General features: G+C 42.0%; 1 protein-coding gene across 1 annotated transcript; it reads right to left on the reverse strand.

Moving 5' to 3' along the window:
• Nucleotides 1-2,550: 2,550 nt before the first annotated feature.
• Nucleotides 2,551-6,191, reverse strand: LOC306780117 (uncharacterized protein). Its single transcript, XM_079272325.1, has 10 exons — nt 6,129-6,191; nt 5,655-5,966; nt 5,479-5,523; nt 5,337-5,372; nt 4,306-4,422; nt 4,183-4,207; nt 4,014-4,054; nt 3,884-3,928; nt 3,655-3,767; nt 2,551-2,876 (listed from the first exon to the last, which is right to left on the reverse strand). The coding sequence occupies exons 1-10, from the start codon at nt 6,175-6,177 to the stop codon at nt 2,745-2,747; spliced, it is 915 nt and encodes a 304-aa protein (XP_079128451.1). The 5' UTR covers nt 6,178-6,191; the 3' UTR covers nt 2,551-2,744.
• Nucleotides 6,192-14,598: the final 8,407 nt, after the last annotated feature.

Genomic DNA, 14,598 nt, shown 5'->3' on the forward strand with positions numbered 1-14,598 from the left:
GGTTGCAGCCGTCGACACATTTGACCAGGTGACTTGTGGAGAATGATCCTCCACCTCGCTATAACCTTCTGCATGTATGTCCCCGTTGTCTCCTCCAACCGTGTCTGTTGTCTCATCTTCTTTGTCGTCAGGGTTGTTTGACTTTTCCTCTTCTTCAGAATTCTGGTGAAATTTGCCTTCCCTCATCTTCTCATTATGTTCATTCTGATCGGTTTCATCCTCTGGGTTCTCTTCGTCTGCCTCGCTGGTGGGTTGATGTGATGAGCTGGTTTTAACACCTGTGCGCTTCTCATCATCATCATCACTGTCATTTAAATTATAATCATTTGTGTTTGTGTCCACCTTCTCTTTCATTATACGAAATGCCTCATGCTGACTTTCCATTTCTTTCCCTTCAGAATTAACTGCTTTTTCAACTCCCTTCATTTCAAGTTCATCTTGGTCTTGTGTGCTAGATATATATTGGTCTGTTGACACGGCAGCAACTTCTTTGGACTCTTCGTCCTGTTGCATTTCTAATATCTCGTTCCGTAAGACCTCCACTGAGCCCTCTTCCTCTGACTGTTTCCCCTCAACCTCTTTAATCTGCTGATCCTCTGGAACATCTTCAAAGCTGATCTCAACCAAGGAATCCTGCTTTGGTATGGCATTAATGTGTAAACCACCCTTAATATGAGCTAAACTTTCATTTATTCCCCCAGGAGAAGCCTCACTCTCTGTTGCTTCCTCCTCCTTTGCTTTTTCTACCTGATATTTTGCTTCATGTTGATTGCACTCAGGAGACAATGATGATTGTACAACAGTTTCCTCAGGTTGGGGTTTTGAGCTGTCATCATCATCTTCAGAAGTGGCTCCATCAATCAATCTTTCTGTTGCTCCAAGCTCTGTAGCACACACATCCACATCAGCTAGCCCAGAATATGGAAAGGCCTCCACTTGTTCAGTTTTTTTGACTCCTTCTGAGTCTACAATCTCCTCATCTACGACAGCAATCTCTTGTTGATCACCTTCCTCATCTTCTGCAGTTCCTAACTCCGGAGAACACACATCTACCTTTATAATCGCTCTGAATGATGACAAGTCAGTGGGCTCTAACTCAGACTGAGGCATATCATGGTCTGAAGCCGAGCTGCTATCTTTTCCATTAGCCACCCTGTCAACATGATCAAATGTAGTTATTGTTGGGTCTTTCTCTTCCTCGGCCCCGCTCAGATCATCTGGCTGTGCATCTACAGCTGGGAGCATGTTGCCTGTTTCCTCTTCTGAAATTCCCTTTTCCAGTGAAATAACGTGTTTCTCTGTCATGTCGTGTTTTTCCTCATATTCTTCTGCGCTTGCAGTTAAATCCACTTCTTCAGAGACATTGGGGTGTGAGGTGAAAAGATTTAAGGTTTCTGATTCATCTTCAGTTTGGTACTCAAGTGATTTTTCTCTAAAAAAAAATCATTAAAGTAATTATCATATTATTTGCATATTCTTTTTTATTATTTGCTTAAAAGATATGCAAAAAAATAAAAGATGTATTCACGCAACAACTCTAGGTGTAAACCTTAAATTTATAAATAAAACAAATATAAAACGTAATCATAATTTCCTCTTTATTTCTACTTGTTACTATTCTTTCCCTTGTGTGTATCCTCTCCCTGTCCTGGTGATCCTGCTGGCTGTTGATAGCACATAAGATGAGACTCACTTGGAAATGGTCACCTCTGTTTCAGGGTATTTTTCAGGAATAGCCTGTTGAGTAAAAACAAACAATAAAGGTGTAACGGGGAATAAACGCAGAGACCTAACAGAGGAGAGATTTAAAGGTAAGATGAGAGTAGTGACTTTGAATAAGTACCCCTGCAGCCTGCAATGCATTGTTGTTATACGTGTCTTCCTGCTTAGCTGCCCACTCAGCAGGGTCCATTCCACTATCTGAGTTACACGCAGAAAACAATCAATTATCTGACAGCAGTTTAAATGGCATTCGTCTTAATTTACCAAATGTAACGTTGCAGTTACCCTCTCTTTGTTTGAGAAGAGCATCGAAATACTGTGCAGCATATTTAGGGATGTCTTCGGGCTGGTCTCGCAGGACTTCTCTGGCCAACCCCTCCAGGATGGGACCAAATCCTTGCGGGACCCGCAGGTGAGTGATGGAGAAAGGTACTGACATGTTCTAGCATACACTGGGACGGTAGCTTCTGAGACAGCTAGGGATAACCAGGAGAAGTCGACGTTTTTATCAGTTATTTACTTTCTTCCTGGTGGGTAATTTAGAGTAGAATAGGGGAGAAGCTAACGTTAGCTATCAGCTAACACTGGGAACTTTCCACAGAATATAAACTAACGTTTAGATTACTTTAATGTATACTTTAGCACGTTTTAGAAAATGTCAAAACATTAGTAATTAGTTAGACCTGGTACCTTAAATGACTTGCACTTCGTATCCACCTTTACGTAGGCCTATGAATGTTTTAGCTGACAACTGTTTGCTACTGTGTTTTGTTGATAGCTGTTTCTAGGTAACGGTTGTGACTACGGACGCTGACAAGGCTCAAAACGTACAAGAAATAATGGCTTTATTGGATATGAATGCGGGTCCATTTTACACATAGAACACGTACAAAACAATATGATAAGTACATACTAAAACATTGTTTAAAAAGCAGAAACATGAAGTGTATTAACATGTATATAGAAAACAAGACGCGTGTACTCCTTCTCTCTCTCCTCTCTTCCACCAGCAAGGACCTCAGTCAGGCGTATGTGATGACTGCATATTCAGAGTTGGTGCTCATCTTGCGGCTGACCTCTCTGTGCTGGGGGACATGCAGCCTGTCAGCTGAACGTGAGGCCTGCAGGTGAGACCTTGGTTCTTCTCCCCACCACTGAAGGAGAAGCAGAAACAATTGTTAATCATTGTTACTGAGAGAAAAAAACATCTTCATCATGTCGTGTATTTAAAGGTCACAGCAAGACATTTATTCCAAGCAACCACGTGTTTTACTCCAACACTATTTGTTATTAGCTTTACGTATTAACCATGCAATCTGCAGATTAAGACCAATATTGAAATCAATAACAAAACGTAATTAAATTAACTAACTAAGAAACATGTAAACAATCAATGCAGTTTCCAGTTTATTTGGTACATCTGGCTAATTCAACACCGCCTTTTTAAAAGAGGTGTTCAGAGGCTGTAGTGTTGCTGTTAAAATATATTGCGATCTGTTGAAAAATGTTTCAACAACTAATAAACTGGCAAATTACTTAATGCTTATTTGTACAATTTCATCCATAAATATATGAACTGAAGAAGTGTTAGAATTGAGCAGATCCCACATTTCTTGTTTGGCATCCCCATACTGAGTGATGCTCACTATGCACAGTAGCTCCTTACTTTCCCTCGGCCTCCAGCTAACTGCTCATTCATTTTAGGCAAATATATTTTGGGTATTCATTCTGCCTCATTGTGATCCAATATACCACTATAATAAACCACTATAGGTGATCACCATAACACCGCATTTACCATCTTTGGATTCATGTAGCATACTTGATCTACGATTGAGGAGAATAAGCTGTCCTATGAATTTGGGATTCAAATTTGGGAGATAAAAGTGACAAACATGTCGATTCTGAAGCCACGTTTCTCGTGTTCCTCACCTCTTTTTGATCTCCAGGAGTCAAGTATCCGACCTGAGTAAGCTCTGGTGTACTGACACCTCGGACAGTGATCATGATGTCAGCATATGGAACCTCAGTGTCACTCTCAATATCTGGGACAAAGAAATTATTCATTATAAGTTATTGTCAGTCTTTGTATTGCAAACGGTGATTCTGTGACGCTTGGAAAACAAGTGTGGTGATTCTGCTGATCCAGAGATCATCTTACCCGGTGTAGAAATCCTCACTCTTTCACTTTGTGTTGACAGTGACCCTGGGGAATATGACAGGAATGAATGATAACTGGATTTGGAGATTGAAATTCTTGCATTTTATATTTCATATTTTAAACTATTTACCCTTGAGTGGTGAGGGGCCAGCGTGAGGCGGTAGTCGTGAGCTTGAACCAGAGAATATAAAGAAATGAAATAAGTAAGTAAAGAATTTAGCTAAATTATAGATTTTTAAAGATTTAACAAGATTTAACAAAGAGTTTCTCAAATAGTCATTCAGTCAGTTTGTACTCACCCTGACCTGGTCTCAACAGGCTCCCCTGGAATGTGTGACAATATTAACACAATGTTTTTATTTAGAAATTGTTACTTTTATACAGCAAGTGTGTGAATTGACATTCTAATATTTTGTAATCACCTTTATCATTCCAGCTCCGTCTGTTGCGGCTCAGACACAGGTACACGGCTGATGCTGCAAGCACCACGGCCACAGCAACGGTAACTGTTGCTAAAACCTTAATACCAGTAAATTCTCCTGTTAACATGGAAACAACAGTATTAACTTGGATTATATTGCACCAAAAGGGCAACTTTTACTTTTTTGTTCCACATATAGAACTGGTCAAAAGTTTCAGCCAAGTTAGCCGCCTTTGCGCGCCATTCTTTCTACAATAGATGTGAAATATTGCTTGGAGAGTTGTGCCCAACAGTGTAGCAGTAGTTTCCGCAAATGTGTTGCACACGTAGGTTGCCTTGCATTCACTCTCCTGTCCAGTTCATCCCTACTCAGCTCGATGGGGTTTAAATCTGTGCTGACCGTTCCATGATTTGAAGCCTAGCTTGTGCTTTTCTTCCATATTAGTTCACTCATAGCCCGGAGGTTTGTTTTGGGTCATTATCTTGCTGTAGGATGAACTCCTGACTAAGTAGGTAGCCAGAGGGCATTGCATGGCGCTGTAAAATGCTGGACTATGAAGCCAGCAAAAAAAACATCACGCTTCCTCCTCCAGTTGGTGTCACACACTGAGGAACAATCCTTTCGCCTACTCAGCGGCGTAACAAAACCCTACGTGATGAACTGTAGATATCACCATCTTAGCAATGGCTTCCTTACTGCCGCTCAACCTGTCAAACCTGCACTTGCAAATGTTCTCCTCACAGTTGGAACCGAGACTCTGAGAAACATGTCTTCTGATTCTGTTGTGACTTTGGGTCTGCCAGACTACTTCCTGTCAGAGTTTCCTTTAGTTTCCAAGTGGATAGAAAACTACTCACTGTCGCCTTGGCTTTCTTTGCAACTCTAAAGACCCACACTTTTAAGGTTTATATTGGTCTGTCTGGCTCCTCAGCATGATGATTACAATATATTATTGTAATAAATAATGCTTCAGAAGGTGTAGTAAGCTTGTATATGTGTGTGTGTATATATGCTTCAAAGTCCCATCTCACCTTCAGTTGGATCTTTCGGCTTAGCAGGAAGCGATGCTGAGAAATATAGAATATAGTATATATAAATACAAGTCATTTATAAAAATCATGTATCGTTACACTTGTGTTTAAAACTTTTTTTTTTAACATAGAAGGTCCTCACCATTTTTAGTCTTTGGCGTAGCTGTCCAGTTTGGGACATGTTCAGCTTAAAAAGAAATAACAACAAATAAAGTGAAATCAAATCTAGTTCCAGCTTTGTAGCATTTGTTTACTTGTTGCATCTTGAAGAATTGCCAAAATCCAGATCTATCTTTTATTGATTTTAATAATAATTACCTTGGAGTTGCAGGATAACAATGCGCTCTGTTTTTTGTGGAAGTTGAGGGTAATCTATAGCTACTGTGTAGCATGTGTAGTTCTTCTTAAGATCTTCAGCAGACACATTTGACAGATGAAGGGACGTTATGCACAAGCTGCTTTTCTGCTGCTCTTTTGTCCCGTGGCAGCCAGAATTGTCTGATGCGTGGCGCCAACAGCCATGAACAAATCCAGTGGAGCAGTTGTATGTGCAGTTTAATGTTAGAGAATCACCCAACGCTACAGCCAAGTAATCGATGGGTATCGTCATATTAACACAGCTCACACAATCTGCAAAAAGAGAACATTGGATCTACTTTACAAAACATTGTATTCCATCAAATAAAGAGCACATTTGTATCGACGAGTGCATCATTGAATACATGCACATGTATTTAACACACTTAATTGCTAGAGTCCAGTCCAATAACAAAGAGTATATATATATATTACCTTGTGCCACCCAGAAAAAGAGCAAAGTGAAGTGGACGGAGATTGTCATTGTTGTTCTGAGTCCTGCCGTCTCCAAACATGCAATAAAATATCTTGTGCACACCTAGTTTAGTGATGCTTGCACCTGCAGGAAAATGCTGAAATACCCACACATATGCAACAGGAAGTGGGCATACAACAGGATTCAGAGCTGTGTACAATTCATAACTTTTATTTATTGCAACTTGCTGCAAAGTAAAAAAAAAAAAAAGGAAGAAATTCTCAAACATGATGATACACAAATGACACACTAACATATTTATGCAGCTACATCTTTACTTATGTTTCAATAGTGCAAAGCATACATTTTGCACCTGGCTTGAAAAAAATACACATGATATTGTGGTTTACACATTTCCGCAGATGCACCTTTGCAGCCTACTCTCTGCTCGGAGGATGTGCCTGGCATTCATTTTCCACTGACATGAATTCATTTATTTCCAAATCCTCACAATTTGAAGATAAAGGAGGCCTTTTGTGATAAAACGTTCAGCGTTAGCGTGTGGATTCATTTAGTTAATGCCAAAAATGTATCCGATTTTTCATATCAGTCCCATATTTTATTCTCTTTATAACCTTGAAATGAAACACACAGGTAACATACATAATTTAAATAGTCCACTAACAGAGACAATATCTAGGTTAGCTTTAGCACATACTCATGAATTATGGAAGTGGAAGCTACAGTTTCAGAAGATCATTGCACACCATTATCAGCTAGAGCAGTCACCTGGGACTCACATTTCACGTTCTTGTTTCACTTTCAGTGACTGAGGGCCTCTCACTTTCATGCCTTTAAACAGTCAGCCCTCTAGGCTAAGACCAAACAGTCTTGACTGAAATTATACCAAAAAAATGAACCAGTGTGGACGTGACTAGATTCAGTGATAATGTCCTCATGGAAAATAATGCACCTGTTCGGTTTTTCAGCTTCATGGATTTTTCTGCTGCTGCCACAGTCTGGACACGCCTCAGGTAAGAGCAATGACAGTTCAAAGTTGAGCAAAGAAATTGAGCTAATTTAAGAAGAAACAAAACCCTCTTGACTAGGCAGTCTTTCTAATGTCTCTTCTACATCCTTCCTGACATTATGTGTGCAAGAATCATCTGAAGGGAGTGCAGACCTCTCCCTCGGTGAAGAGACAGACATTGATCAGTGTCCAGAGGGAAAATACTTCTCCCACCAGCTTCGTTTGGAGTGTCCCTCTGGTCATTTGTAAGTCATCAACCATCTTTGATGACTGACCTGTGTACATTTACTATGTACACTATGAGAATACATATATGCAACCTTAATGTAAAAACATGATTTTCTTTTCTTTTAATCCCTTGTAAAAATGTTAAATAAGACAAAATATGATAATAATTATACATTTAACTGTAATTTAGACAATTAATTAATATATTTATGTTGTATAGTTGCCCTGGCAATGTCTCTGCACCTCATCGATGTCCAGCAGGAACATTCAACCTTTACACGGGAAAAAGCAGCCTCAGTGACTGCAAGGTGAGAGACTGCTGTCAATAAAAGCCCGTCTGTCATGCCCTCCTTTGAAAGTTAAATAAAGTTCATATTTCATTTAATAGTCTTTCTAACAATGAATCAGATTGAAACACCTTTTTCACAACAAACATTTTGACTTGTCATCTCAGGAACAGCACAGGTGGAACTAATAACATTAACCACTCTGCTTCAGGAATGCACTGAAATGCAGTGAAATGCAGCAATGAATGATTAGTTACACCTGTGTTTGACATGCAGATCAAATTAAAAAGGTCTATTCAACATAAACTTGACTTCACATACTTTTCCCCTCATGTCTATAAACCTCAAATATTGTTCTTGATGCAGTGTGACAGGTGGTACGGTTGTCGTTGTACTGTCTTTACTCATTTTGGTATGTTTGCAGCCTTGTTTTCCAGGTCTCATCAGTTCAGAGGACAGAGTGGACTGTAGACTTTGTCCTGCAGGTTTGTCATGTGATCCAGCCAAAGGGACGCTTTCTTTATGCCCCCCAGGACAACATTCTCCTGAGGGGGTCCTCCAGTGTCTGACATGCCCTGTAGATTCTGTCTGCTCCTCTGGATTTCCTATGAAGGTAAATATTACAAGATTTTAATTTCATGTCCTTCGTCCTAAAATGTGTTGTATCTCAGAGAGACAATGTCTGGTTTGTAATAATAAATGGTTGGTAAAGTTTGGCTAAAAAATGGAATAAAACTAAGTCATGCTTCTCTCTCCCTTATTCATTTCTAATATGTTCCTTACAGTGTAAACCTGGCAAAGAGCCCAACCAAGATCACACTACGTGCAATGACTGTCCTCCAGGCTTCTATTCCACTGTGTGCACTATCCAGTGCCTGCAGTGTCCAGCAGGTAGTGCAGAAATAAATCCACGTTCTCTAATGCTCTCAATACAGCATTAGATATATCAGTAGACTTGTAATAAATCTGTGACTTTGTGTCCTCTGTCTGCCATAGGAGGTTACTGTCCAGACAGTGGGATGTCACAGCCGCTCCCCTGTCCTCCTAGTTGGTCTTCCACGCCTGGACAGACTTACTGTAACTGTAATGATACGTCGTTGCTGTGTGTCGGAGCTGAGACCCCCCGCTGGAACCAGCCAGTCCACAGGTCCAGTCAAACGATCGGCTGCCGACCAGGAACATACAAAGAAGCGAGGGAAGAGCTGTCATGTGTGGTCTGTCCGTTAGGTTAGAGTTCATCACTGACATTTACGGTTTCCGCACCTCCATCTGTCTCTATTTGTCTCCCTCTATTTGTTGATGTTTGTTTTCGCCCTAGGTCAGTACTGTGTGGGAGGTGTAGCTGTACCCTGTCCTGCAGGGACCTATGGCTCTAAAGAAGGTCTGCAGAGGTTGAGAGAATGCACAATCTGTCCTGCAGGTAGAGTATTGATTGATAGTGGCGAACCTTCTAAAATGTACTCACAGTTCCACATTCCAACAGTATACATACCCAGAAACTCACAACCAACCCAGCCACAGTTTTTCAAGCCTAATAGGACAATTTTACTTAGATAATGTGTTTGTATGTCTTAACCATATATGATATGATATACTGTAAAATACAAAAAAAGAAAAACATTCTTATGAATGTTTCTATAAATGCTGTTCTCTAGGGTTTTACTGTCTGGAAGGCAGCTCATGGAGACCCACCTCCCAGTTCCTGTGCCCACAGGGCTATTACTGTGAAGAGGGCACCGGCACCCCGCATGGGTCACCTTGCCCCGCTGGTACAGCGGGGGAACAACTGGGTCAGACAAGTAGGGCAGCCTGCAAGAGATGTGGAGAAGGACGCTTCTGTCCTGCAGGTAAGTCTTAGCCCGAATACACTGACGTCCATGGATGTGTCAGATCGAATGTGGCACAGTCAGTAACTACAAGAATATTTGAAGAACGAATATGAAATGAAGATTGCTAGATGTGTGTGTGTGTGTATATGTGTCTGTGCGGCACAGGTTCATCGGGTCCTGGCCTGCCCTGTGCTCGTGGGAAATACTGTCCTGCTGGCACCTTGGAAGAAGAGATATGTCCTCGAGGCACCTTCACCCCCCATCAAGGAGCAATAAGTGAATTTATAAACTGGATTATTACTCTTTTATACGCACCAAGTAATATTTCATATGCACAGTCATTGATTTCCCCCCCTTGCATACTGGGCAAAGGCTCTGGCTTGCGGTTTATTTAAAAGTGAAATTAATATTTGGGAACTTCCCTACAGTTCCTCAGCAGCTCAGCTTAAACTAATATGGTGCTATTGCAGTCCGTCATAGAAAACCTCAGTGATTATATAAAGATGTAAGTGTTATTTTGTTCCCATGATGAAGCGGGATATATAGATGAGAAATTGCGACAGATGGATGTCGAGAGGGCGAAGAGAAAAAGCTGTACAGCTAGCTATAAAAAAAAACTGTGGATGACAAGCTGGAGCCAGTATAGATAAAACGGGTAGATTGAAACAACTTCAAATGATACCTTCAAATGAAGAGACCTATCCTAATAGAGTAGGCTACAGTGTATTACAAACCTACATTCATCTTGGGCATCTTGTAACTCTGCTCTCCAGGTGTGAAGGACTGTCTCAAATGCCCGGCTGGTTTTTACTGTCCTGAGGGGAGAAGCGACCCTGTGCCCTGCCCACCAGGCTCCTTTAACCCCTTAGAGGGTCAAGATGAGGTGACTGATTGTAGAGAGTGTTACGCAGGAAAGGCCTGCACGCAGGTGGCTTTGAGAGCCCCCGATGTCGACTGCATGCAAGGGTAAGTAAAGGTTTTCAGTGAAGCATGCTTCAATGATACAGCAAACTTGTGTTTGTTATACTGCATGTCTGATATGAAGGACAATAAACATTTCTCTTACAAAGGGATTTTTGTAATCTTACCTGTAATCTAAGTCGGCCTTAAAATTGTTACCCTATCTTTGCCTGAATCTTGATAGCTTTGCGTGTCCTCCTGGTTCCTCTAAACCCAACCCGCCGGCCAATGCCTGCCCACCCGGGACACTCGGCAATCGCACTGACCTCACTGACCGCTCACAGTGTCAGCAGTGCCCGGCGCGATATGCCTGCCTTCGAGGTGCCAGTTATCTTTCACACATATGCTGTACATGTTCGGTTGGCCTTTAAAAGTACTGTTTGACATTTAATTATTCGTAGTATCAGAATACATTGATGTAGTTTCCTATGCCAAATGGAGCTGGATATATCAACATCATATCTTCTGTGTTATATGAGTCAACATATTGATGTAGCTTCAATGTGTGTTTTCTTAGATCTAAAAGGTGCATTAAGGACGTAATGTGCACATTTTGACCTTACTTGACTGCTCAAGAGATATAAAATGAATGCCTCTAATTTGATCACGATGGCCACGTTGATAATCATTTACTTTCTTGATGTTTAGGGTATTCGGTTGAAGATTTAGCAATATTCAGTTGTGTCAGTATCTCCTAAACCTCGTTTATATCAATAAAATCTATAGCTTGCGAGTTTTCCAACCTTGATGCCGATATTATCTATGCTTTAACAGGAACTGGTGGTATCCAGAGACCACCAATCTCCTGCTTTTCAGGGCATTATTGTCCCCCTGGAACTATGTTCCCCACCCAGTACAAGTGTCCTGTGGGGACATGGAGTGGTCAGAGTGGATTGGAAGCTGAAAGTGAGTGCCAGCCTTGCCCACAGGGCTGGTACTGTTTGGCTGGATCTGGAGCTCCGTCAGGTCGATGCAATTCTGGACACTACTGTCCTGAAGGTACACATGAGTGTGACATACGTGATAATAGACTGAAGGTAGTATCTACAGAGTAATTATTAAATGTGTGTACTGCTATTGTTCAAAAATCTAACACACAACATAGAAAAGTGATGAAATGTTTTGCTTTGCAAACTTTTAAACACAGCTTTCCATTTGAAATTGATTCGATAAAATATCATTTTTTGTTTTTCTTTTTAAGAGCTGTAATCATGAGTCATTCTTGTCCATATAACTATTTCCATGTTGCATCACCAGGGACTGCATATGGCACCCAGTATCCTTGCCCTGCAGGCACATACAGCATTCAAATGGGCAACAGATACAGAGAAGACTGCCTGATTTGTCCTAAAGGCTCATTCTGTCAAAAGGGCACCTCTAAACCTTCGCCCTGCCCACCGTAAGCAGCCAATGTGTGCTGAATAGATGTGAGAATGATGATAAAGAAGAAGATGATATGGAAACAATCTGCTATATGTCGTATAATGGAGGATTAAGCTGCTCTAACAAGTATGATTTAGTATATCCTTTCTGTGTTGTCTTTCTCCAGCTCCACATTTCGCCATCTGAAAGGAGGTCGGAGGCTGGAGGACTGCTCTGCTTGCCCTGCCGGTTATTTTTGTCCCCACGCAGCCACTGTCAACCCCAGAGTGTGTGGAGCTGGCAGCTATTCTGTAAGGCCCCATCTATACCACAGTGTCCAGCTGTGACTGGTCAACTTGGTAGAAATCAGAGCCGGTGTATTCGTCTCGTCCTTCCATAAGCCACAAGTCTGATTGTCTTATTTTTAGATTAGCATTTTCCGCCCACAGCGATCGTCTTACATTACTCACCATGTATGTACATCTGTAAATGTCAGCAAGGGGAGTAGTTTAAGTCAAATTTGATCATGGTTCATCTTTTGCTGTCATTATTGAAGAAATATCAGTGTCTTATACCAGCATTTTGCAAGTTCGATCCTCCTTTCCCTTGTGTTTTCAGTCAGTTTTTTGCTCTGTACCTCCCCCATACTGGTTGATATCTTTAACTTCGACTCTCTTCCTTCACATTCTCTTGTGTGTAGGACAAGGGCTCTGTGGAGTGTTCTCCATGCCTGCCGGGCCACTACTGCAGTAATGAGACCACCAGTGAGGAAGCCATGTTAAGCGTCATGGTGTGCCCCCCAGGCTTTCTCTGCTCTCAGGGTTTGGCCCGAGACCCTCAGCGCTCAGCCACCCTCTGTCCTCGAGGCTTCTACTGCCCCGGAGGAGGCATTGTGAGTCACAACAATACTTACAGCATAGGAATATATCTATCTAAAACAGATATGGTCTGTTTTTTAAATGCGTGATGCACTTGTGGCTCATTAAACTATGCGAATGTGTTTTCCCTCATAGGATCCCAACCCCATTCCTTGCCCCAATGGTACCTACAGTGACTCTCCTGGTCTGCGTGACGCCAGGGAGTGTGTCCAGTGTCCGGAGGGGAAGTACTGTTACTCCCAGCAGCCTCAGGAGCAGCCTATTACCAGGCCTGTAAGATGCCTAAATAATAATATATACATTAAAGATGAACACATTTAGTAAAGTGTTGTTCTGTGTAGGTATGGTCTTTTTTTTAAATTTTAGATGAAGATTGCACTGACACAATTATTATGTATGCTGCAATATTTCAGACAGCTGTGTGTCCTCATGGGCACTATTGCCCGGAGGGGACTGGCTACCCCCACACCTACCCCTGTCAGGCTGGCCAATATAGGAACAACACACTTGGTCACAGTGGAGAGGCGTGTGTTTTATGTCCACCCAGGCATTACTGCGACAGAATGGGAACTCACGTGCCCGTAGTCTGCCCTCGGGTAGGAATAGCCGCCATTTTGAGAAAGTTCTTTGTTGCATTTATGAGACGGTGTAACTTGCCTGTATGTGTGTTTGGCACTGTGTATGTGAAAGCCCTTTCTCTCTGTCTATTACAATATTAATAGGGCTTTTACTGTCCGGAGGGCACTTCCACTCCTGAACCTTGTCCTGAGGGAACCTACAGCTCACGCTCGGCTCTCAGTGATGGGTCTGAGTGCTCCCCTTGTGGCGGAGGCCAGTATTGCAGCAGTGTGGGACTCTCCGAGTCTTCTGGAAGCTGCAAAGAACGCTTCTACTGTAGACAAGGAGCAAAGTCTGCAGTATGAAAATTATATTTTAATTCTTTGTGAATTAATGGTCACTCATGTCACATAAAGCCAGTTTACACGTTCTGATGCTCAGTGTGGTGATACAATTGTTATGAAACATTCTGTTATGTATAACATAAATTTATTGGGCATGGGTTTTTATGGAATTAAATTACTTCACTCCAGTACATTTGGGCTTTTCTTTACATGTATGTATTGTGACTATATCCAGACTCCTGCGGATGGACCGACAGGAGGTTTGTGTCCAGCAGGAAGTTACTGTCCTCCAGCTTCGTCCTCTCCTTTACCCTGTCCAGCCGGCACCTTCAGCAACAGCACTGGCCTCAGCAGACCTGAGGAGTGTGTGAGCTGTCCACCAGGGTAATACCACTCATACTCACTCACTGTTCGTCCTCATAATATGATTATTCAGATATTAGCGTATTTAGGACCATTTTAAATAGAGACCCATGTTCTTTGTGTCAATATTTTTCTCTTCCTGTCAGTTTCTATTGTTTAGGTTCCAACAACACCTCACCTTCGGGTCCTTGTTTTCCTGGTTTCTACTGTACCGATGGCTCAGCTTCGCCTATTCAGAACGAAGCAGAAAAGGGTTTTTATACCCTGGAGGGGGCAGCCAGGCCACAACCCTGTCCTCTTGGGACCTTTCAGCCAGTAGGAAATAATCCATACAGAATTCTAAGTGCTGTCCTACTGAAAATGTACTGTTAAAATTCGATAATGTCATAAAGCCATATTTAAGGTTATGCCCTTGTCAATAAATCCTCCACAGCGTCAAGGTGCACGTTCATGCGTGGAGTGTCAGGGAGGCAGACTGTGTAACCAGACAGGCTTGTCCCAGCCACCACTGTGTCCCACAGGGCACTACTGTCCCCCGGGGTCCTCTGTTGCTCGGCCCTGTCCTCCAGTCAGTATCTCTGTGTTAGTATGTCTGCCGTGTGTGTGTGTGACTGCTTATCCAGCCTCCTTCTCATTCCTGTCTTCTTAGAA

Source organism: Melanostigma gelatinosum (assembly GCF_949748355.1).
Source record: "Melanostigma gelatinosum genome assembly, chromosome: 7".
Lineage (NCBI taxonomy): Eukaryota > Metazoa > Chordata > Actinopteri > Perciformes > Zoarcidae > Melanostigma > Melanostigma gelatinosum.

Coding starts and splice junctions, on each gene's coding strand:
- LOC306780117 (XM_079272325.1), bottom strand. CDS start 6,177: ATGACAATCTCCGTCCACTTCACTTTGCTCTTTTTCTGGGTGGCACAA. Junction 5,373..5,478: donor TACGCCAAAGACTAAAAATG/GTGAGGACCTTC, acceptor TATATTTCTCAG/CATCGCTTCCTGCTAAGCCG. Junction 4,055..4,182: donor CCTGTTGAGACCAGGTCAGG/GTGAGTACAAAC, acceptor CTCTGGTTCAAG/CTCACGACTACCGCCTCACG.